This window comes from Elephantulus edwardii, unplaced genomic scaffold (assembly GCF_000299155.1).
Source record: "Elephantulus edwardii isolate Elephantulus edwardi_28Jun2011 unplaced genomic scaffold, EleEdw1.0 scaffold00037, whole genome shotgun sequence".
NCBI lineage: Eukaryota > Metazoa > Chordata > Mammalia > Macroscelidea > Macroscelididae > Elephantulus > Elephantulus edwardii.
The window spans coordinates 11,996,240-12,005,365 of NW_006399787.1; the positions used below are offsets into that span (position 1 = coordinate 11,996,240).

Here is a 9,126-nt window from a genome sequence, read left to right on the forward strand (position 1 = left end):
CTATTGTGAACAATGCAGCAATAAAAATGGGTGTGTATATATTTGTTTGGGTGGCAACTCTGGTTTCTTTAGGGTATATTCCCAGTAGTAGAATTGCTGGGTCAAATGGTATTTCTATTTCCAACTTTTTGAGAAAGCACCATGCTACCTTCCATAGTGGTTGCACAATTTTACACTTTCATCAACAGTGAACAAGGGTTCCAATTTCTCCACAAACATGCCAGCATTTGTTGTTTGATGCTCTGTTGAACTTTGCTATTGTTACTGGGGTGAGATGGTATCTCATAGTTGTTTTGATTTGCATCTCTATTAGAGCTAGGAATTTTGAACATTTCTTCATGTGTTTGTTTACCATCTGAATGCCTTCTTTGGTGAAGTGTCAGTTCATATCCTGTGCCCATTTTGTGACTGGGTTGTTTTATCTTCTTGTGGTATATTCTGATATTCTTGAAAAGTTTATTGCATTGACTCTGTAGCATTTTCATATAAACCAAAATTTCATATTCTATCAAATACTGGTGCTTTTAATGGCATATGTAATGAAATTACCCCACTCAGCATTCAACAAAGATGTATTGAATATTACTGTATATCTTTTGTTTCAATGAATACAAAGGACAATGCTGTTCATGAATCAAAGAGCTTGCATACAAGTAGGGGAAATGAGCCAAATGATAAATATAATACCAAGAGAATGAGCTACATTTCACATAAAACAAATACAAAAATGTTACAGAAACACATAAAAAAGGAAATTGTTCTTTTTAAACCATACCCTGGGGAATTACTCATGGAGAGTACTGTTTGAGTTATTCCTTTGAAGGATAATATAAAACTGTAACAGATCTCAGTGGGATATTCAACTGCAGAAGAAAGAGTGTGAACAAGAGAAGCAGAAAAGACTTCTGGAATGAGTCAGAAACCAATTTCGCTGGGAGGAGAGTATAGTAAAGAAGACAAAAATATTCCAAAATATGTGTGAGACCTTAACTTTCATGTTTAAGGTGTCTAGATAATAAATATTTTGTTTACAGCTGAGAACCACTACAGAGGATTCTGTGATCAGAAGTGGAGGTGAACACGGCCAGAACTGTGAGGTATTATTGCCACAAGCATAATTCTGAGACATTGCCAGAATTACTCAATCAGCAATGTATACTTTGACCCGCACTGGTTTTCAAATACATTCACAAATTCCTCAGCATCATCCACTTCAGATGGTGAAGCCTAATTCCCCACCCTAGAATTTGGGCCAGATGTAGGGATTTATTTCTAATATATAAAATATGGCAGAAACAGGATTTGGAATTGGTTCAATCTGGTTTAGTCATGGCTGACAACATGATGAGAAAATTGGTTAGATGTATTTCAGAAAACTAACAGGAACAGGAAAAATTTTGGGTCAAAGCTCTGCTAGAAACTTAGACTAACTAAAAAAACCCCAAAAGCAGCAAGCACATTGCATAGCAACCAAGACTCTTGATTAGGTGAGTGGAAAACAAGAGTAGCTGGCTCATAGTCGGCAGCCAATTTTCCTGCTACAAAAGTCTATCACTTTCTCTATTTCTGGTAATAATCCAATGTCAGGCTTCAGAAAGGACTCACTCAATATCTTTCAAGTTTCCTGATCAAAGACGTCAACCCATAATATTTCCTTTTCTGTTTAGCATTTCAGATGACCAGATTTTTAATTTTTTATAATATCAGTTTTATTAATTTTTTTAAATTTTATTTTATTGTTTTTGTGTATGTACCATCAAATCAGATTTTACGGGTGCAGGAGGAGATTTCCCCTCCTTCTCTAGCAGAGCATCTAGTGTATTTGAACTGCCATGTCTTCTGGGATTGCAGTATGATTTTTAAATTTTTTTTTGAAAATATTTTCACATCATCAGCTACGACTAAATTGATTGGAAACCCTGAGAAGAAGTGTTGGTATATGACTACTGAGGCTTGGCTATGAAAAAGATAGGTTTTTGTCTGATTCTCTTGACTTCTTCATCAGGATTAAGGCATTCACCAAGCTGTGAGGATGTTCACACAGCTCATGGAGAGATTCTACTTGACATGGGTAATTAGAGAGGGGTCCTAAATGTAAAAACTAAAACCATTACTCTGTTAGAAGAAAAAACAAACAAACATTGTTTTATGCCACTAGGTTTATAGAAAGCAAGATTTGAAGTACTGGACAGGGATTCAGGACATTGGCATTCTGCTACCAGCTTTACATCTTCCTCTGTAAATCATTTACCATCTTTTTGTCTGTTAATCTCATCTGTAGAACAGTTTAAATAGACCCCAAAAGGTCTTTCAGGGAGTTCTGGTGGTCTCGTCTATAGGGAACTGTACTGTTAATTCCAGGGGCCTTGTCCTTCTGGCAGTTCTAATCCACCAGTGGCTCTACAGGAGCGAGATGGGCAATCTCCTCTTGTGTGAGTCACAGCTTCAGAGAACCCACTGGAGCACCAGTTATGAATGAGTGAGTCAAAGTTTCCTCTAGCTCTAAGATTCTATGAGTTGGGTGAAAAGGTTCTGATGACTATTTTTGTATTGCTCATTTAACAAGTGTTATTATTAAAAACTAGCTGAGAAGTTGGACTTTACAAAGAAGAATGTGGTGCCAAGATCGGAGGAAGACTTACCAACAACCTGCATTACACAGGTAACAAAACCTTGCTTGTTAAAAGTGAGGACTTAAAATTCTTGATGCAGAAGTTTAAAGATGATAGTCATGAGATGTATTATATCTCAACAGAAAGAAAACAAAAATCCTCACTAGTGAATTAATATACAACAGCATGATAGAGAAAAGATTGAAATGGTCAATGATTTCATCTTACTTGGATTCACAATCAACATGCTTAGTACTAGCAGTCAAGAAATTAAAAGACATGTTACATTAGTAAAATCTGCCGACAAGGACCTCTCCAAGGTGCTGAAGAGCAACAATGATAGTTTAAAGACTAAGGTACACCTGATCAAAGCCACTGTCTTTTCACTTACTTGCTATGCGTCTGAAAGTTAAACAATGAATAAGGATGATACAAAATGAGTCAATGCCTTTGAGTTGCAGTGTTGGAGAAGAGTAATGAATGTACCAGGGATTCATGATATATTGTAGGAACAAACAAATATGTATCTTTGAAGGTAAGGAAGGTTAAGTTTCATCTCACACGCTTCAGGCATACCATCAGGAGGGCCCAGTCCTTGGAAAGACATCATGCTTGGAACAACACGGAGGGACAACATAAGAAAAGAAGACACTCAAAAAAAGAAAAGAAGACACTCAATTAGATGGATTGACACAATGACTGTATCAGTGGGCTTGGTCTTTAAGAGATGATGACAGCACAGGATAGGGCAGAGTTCAGATCCACTGTTCGTAGGGTCTCTATGACCTGTAGTCAGCTTGATGGCACATAACATCAGTAAGACTCTAGGAATCTATGTTGGTATAGTCTATAGTGGAAACCCCAAAATGGCACTTCTCCAGCAGTTAGAATTCATCAGTGTCTCTGAGAGAGAAAGAGGGGCAATCTCCTTCCATGTGACTTAACAGTCTCCTGAAAACTGGAAGGTCAACTATGAGTCAGTCCTGACTCCACGGCAGTGACTTTGAGGTTTTAGAGTCTAGTAACTGAGAAGGGGTGACAAGCACATACACAAGCTTTGGGACCTCTAATTCTCCTTAGCTTATGAAGGCTGAAAAACAACATCAGTAGAAAATTACTAGGAAAAAATTGTCATGTAGCTACTATTTTTTTTTCCTTGTTGTATACACCAAGACAGATCCAACTGGCACAGGAGGAGATTGCCCCTCCTCCACCAGAGCATCTCATGGATTCAAACCACACTTTTGGGACTGCAGTGCAGCTTCTTGCCACTAGGCCACAAGAGCTCCCTTGTAGCTGCTATTCACAATAGTGAAGAGTTGGGCACAACCCAAGTGCCCATCAACAAATGAATGGATATCGAAGCTGTGGTACATTCACACAATGGAATACTACACAGCATTGAAAAACAAGGAACTAATGAAATACCATATAAAATGGGTGACCCTGGAGGACATTATGTTGAGTGAAATATCTCAGTCACAAAAGAACAAATACTGCATAACGCCACTGTTATAAAACAGGATAGACATCAGGTATGGGGGAAACTAAGAAAAAAGGGATAAATAAATAGTACATTGCATTGACACAGATAAGGGAGAGAACTGTTTAAAAGGGATATATGATTAGGTAGTATTTGCATGGCAAGAGTCCAGAATAAGAGCTGCATAGTAAAGTGGACTGAGGAGGGAGTAGGGATTGTATAACAATGAAAGAATTTTTTTTTTTCTTTTCAAAGAGAAAAGCAAACTGGGGTGGTGGTGGGCATGGAGGAAAATGTGCAACAATGAATGAATTGGGGGGACGGAAATATAAAAAGATGATTAAAAAAAGAACTTAAAGGGGCTTCAAACATATGAAAGGCAAGAGTTCCTAGGAGTATAGTGCTAGGGAAATTAAGAACAGAATTTGTAAAATAAAATTATTTAAATTAAGAACTTTTTTATTTTAAAAATTCTGTTTATTGAGATAATTTCCATTCATCTTGATTCAGTGTGTTTTTCTTAATGCTGTTTCCATCTGAAGGAGCATCCATCCTTCTGTAAGCCTTGCTTTTCCTCCTGTAGGCGGACCGAGAACAGTGGAGCAGCCAACACACAAAACTACTGTTTGTGTATGGCTGAAGACTGTGGGGATTTTATAACATCCTGGACATTTCACAGCCATGAAATAGGAATTCGGGCTCTGCACCAGGTACTTCTTCTTGTGCTTCCTCTTCTCTTCTTCTGGAGAGGGATGAAGGAGATCCTTTGCAAGAAGCATGTTGGCATGCGGAAGTCACCGCAGAAAGGGAAGAACTATTTTAAGAACAGTTGTATAAAGAACCAAGTAAGCAATTCACGAACATTGGTAGCCACATGCGAAGATGTTGAGAAAATGGCTCAATTGTGATGGGAAAGGTAAAAATATGACCTTCCCTTACTAAGAATGTGTCTTTTCACTTTGCTTCACCCAAAATGTGCCCATTCATTCATTTCAAGTTTTAAGAGTCTTAAGATTTTTAAAGCTAGTCCTAACAAAAACCAAAACTTTGATGGCTGCTATATACTACTTTTACAAAAGATCATGTGTGATTTAACCCACACATCTCTAAGAGGAGGCAAGTGATATTACCAGTTATATTTTACAAATGAGGAATCCGAGACTCAGAGAGGTTAACACACTGTCCAAGGCTATAATGGCTCCAAGGCTGCAGAGCCAGAAAACCAAGTCCATGATTTCAACCATATATTTTCTTGTCTGTTTTATTATTTTCTCTAATATCCTTTCAAGTTGTTTGTTAGCTTAAGGGTAAAAAGAAATAAGATGCAAGAATTTTGTTTTTCCATCAAAACTTGTTCTTGTTAAGCAGGGCCCCTCCGTAGACAGAGGAGGACTTGAGAGACATTGCATGCTTGGAGATGACATACCATGATCAAAAGTGAGAGATACTAGAAGGGACAGTTTCTGGAATAATAGGAATTGTCATAATGTTAGCTTATTAGTAAGACAGTAGGCTCACTGATGAAGAAACTGAACAAGGCACCCAAGTAATAAAATGACAGTACTTACAATCTAGCCATCTGGATGAAGGCATCAGTATTTATGTATATTCAACAAAACACCAGAGAATGTCTGACACCAGGAATTTTGTAGGTTGTGCATGGTTCAAAATTAGGAAGGGTACAAGGCAGGGGTGCATCATGTTTCCTTTTCAATCTATATGCTGAACAGAACATTCTGGAGACTGGGCTTTATGAGGAGGAATGTGGTATCAGGATTAATGGAAGACTCATCAACAACCTATGTTATGTAGATGACACAACCTTGTTGGCTGAAACTGAGGCAGACCTGAAGCATTTGCTACAGAAGGTCAAGGACTATAGTCTTCAATATGGATTGAAACTCAACAGCAGGAAAACAAAGGCTCTCACCACTGAGACAATTGGCAACACCATAATGGATGGAGAAGAGATTGAGGTTGTTAAGAGATACAGCTTGCTCAGCTCTACAATCAAGTGTTGGCACCAGCAGTCAGGAAATCAAAAGATGAATTGCATTAAGGAAATCTGCTGGCAGGGACCTTCCAGAGTACTGAGAAGCAACAATGTTAGTCTAGAGACTAAGGTGTGCCTGATCCAGTCCATGGTCTTCACAAGTACTTGCTATGTAAAAGAGAGCTGGAAAATGACTAAGGATGACAGAGGAAAAACTGGGGTATATTCCCAGTAGCGGAATTGCTGGGTCAAATGGTATCTCTATTTGCAACTTTTTGAGAAAGCACCACTCCACTTTCCACAGTGGGTGCACCATTTTACATTTCCACCAACAATGAATAAGGGTTCCAGTTTCTCCACAATGTCACCAGCATTTGTTGCTTGCTGTTCTATTAAATTAAAAAAAAATTTGCTATTCTGATTGGGGTGATATGATATCTCATAGTTGTTTGGATTTGCACCTCTCTTAGAGCGAGGGATTTTGAACATTTCTTCATGTGCTTGTTAGCCATCTGAATGTCTTCTTTGGTGAAGTGTCTGTTCATATCCTGTGCCCATTTTTCAACTGGATTATTTACCTTTATCTTGTTGTGGTGGACAGAAGAAAAATTGATGCCTTTGAGTTGTGGTGGAGGATAACAGTTGTGTATATAACATGCACTGCCAAGAAAACAAACAGGTCTGTCTTGGAATGTGCGAAACCAATTTTCTTCTTGGAGGCTAGGATTTTGAAGCTCTCTCACACATACTTTGGGCATGTGGCCAGGAGGGACCAATTGTTGGAGAAGGATATCAAACTAAGAATGGTGCAGGGACAGTGCAGGAGAGGAAGACCCTGGATGAGATATATTGACACAGTTACTAGGGCAATGGGGGTAGGTATATTTGAGTCAGTGAGACTGGTCCTGGATAGGGCATGCTTCAGAGTTGTTGTACGTACAGTCACTATGAGTCACAGGTGACTTGATGGCACATAACAACAATAACAAAGCATTAGTAGCTTGAAAACTGGTGATAAAAAAGATCTACACCATGAAAATTAGTAAATGATACAAATCAGGACATTTCTTCCATGCCCCCCAGAGAGCTGCATATTACTGTTAATATCATTCCCACAGGTACTATTTTAAATACATATATCAAGAAGACAAAGATTCTCACCACTGGACCAATTGGCAGCATCGTGATGGATGGTGAAGAGATTGAAATTGTAAACAGCTTTAGTTTGCTTGGCTCCACAGTCAACATTCTTGGCACCAGCAGCCAGGAAATTAAAAGACATATTGTGTTGGGAAAGTATGCTATCAGAGACCTCTCCAAGGTACTGAAGAACAATTATGTCAGTCTGGAGACTAAGGTGTGCCTGATACAGCCATGGTCTTTGCCATCACTTGCTATGCATCAGAGAGCTGTACTAGGGATGATAGAAGGAAAATTGATGCCTTTGAGCTGTGGTGTTGGAGAAGAGTACTAAATATATACCATGGACTGCTAAGAGAATGAACTGGTTCATCTTGGAGAGGGTTAAACTGGGATGCTCCTTGGAGGCAAGGATTCTGAAGCTTCGTCTGAGGTACTCTGGACATGTTGCAAGGAGAGACCAGCCCTTGGAAGGGACGTCATGCTTGGGAGGGTAGAGGGACAGTGCAGGAGAGGAAGGCCCTCATTGAAATGGATGAATTCAGTGACTGGGATAATGGGGGTAGGTGTGTCAGAGACAATAAGATTGGAACAGGATAAAGCAGGGTTTAGGTCTATTATACATAGGGTTGCTAGGAGTCACAGGCATCTCAACAGCATATAACAACAACAACAACAAGCATATTACCTGGTATAATATTTACAACAATCCTATAAGACCATAATTACTGCTATCCTTATTTTACAGAAAAGGAAACCAAAGTATAGAGAGGTTAAGTAACTTGCTGAAAGTCAATAACTGGCTGCTTTCAGCTACTTGTGCCTGTCACGATGACATTTATTTGTATTATCATCAATGCAATAAAACTATTTTCTGAGTTGAGAGAATGCAAAGTAAGGGAAAGAGTACCAAAAGGAGAGCAGGTCAGACTAATTTTCTAAAAATACTCAGTATTTCTTTCTCATCCCACCTACCTTTATCCATAAAGCACTTAATAAAGCTTTTTAAAACGATCACTCATAAATCTAAAAATATTTTCTTTGTGACTTTCCACTAATGTTTACTAAGAATTATACTTTCTTACTGAAGCAAATCCAAAAAGATCTAGGTATTGATCAAAGTTGGATAGTGTGTTATATGATATCTAATAAAGTCACTAAGAAAATAATACTTAGAGAAGAAAAAAGTCTAACATTAACATGTTTTCCCCCATCTGGTTCTAACCTACTGTATATTTAAAAAAAAGGGAAATTTCCTTAAAAAGTAAAAATAAATAAAAATTTTAGATGTTTTAAAACTAAGCTGGTGTATCTTCCTCTTATCTATTAAATTATCTCTAACATGTCACAGTAAGTTCTTTGCTGTCTCACAGAGGGAAATGTTTATGCAGGTTTTTGCAGGTATAAGTAACTAATATTAATCTTTAAAAAAGAAAAAACTTACATCCTCTAATTCTTTCTCCACTTGGATTTTTCTCTTTTGGAATTGTCTTATTGATTTCAGTTCTGTCTGAATCATGCTAATTTCTTTGGCTTTTTGTTGGAAGTGTTCTTTCAGCTCACTCATCTGCATGGTGTACTTTTGTTCCTATATTAAAAAAAAAAAACCAAACAAGTAAATTATTAGGAAAGAGAATACAATTATGTTTAATTTGAAGTCTAAAGTGAAGGAGTCCTCAAAACAAAAGGAAAGTACCTATTTTTCTTAAGATTTTATTTTTTTTTTGAGATCCAAGATGGCGGCGGAGGCAGAGACAGCGTGGTGAGCTGCGAGAGCAGCAAACCACTTAAAGCAGGGCCATTATGGCCTTCCACAGACTTTGGCTTATTGACAATTGAACACTTAAACAGTTGATGACTGGCCCTCAGTGAAGATCGAGGCTCAACAACAGGAATTC

The 9,126-nt window shown here is 38.0% G+C and overlaps 1 protein-coding gene across 1 annotated transcript in view; it reads right to left on the bottom strand.

Annotated features, from left to right (window-relative positions):
• CCDC176 (coiled-coil domain containing 176) overlaps positions 1-9,126 on the bottom strand; it is a 64,415-nt gene that overhangs the window by 43,298 nt on the left and 11,991 nt on the right. The window contains exon 4 of the mRNA XM_006884787.1: positions 8,673-8,816. Within this exon, the coding sequence (XP_006884849.1) occupies positions 8,673-8,816 (144 nt within the window). The remainder of the gene's footprint in view (positions 1-8,672; positions 8,817-9,126) is intronic.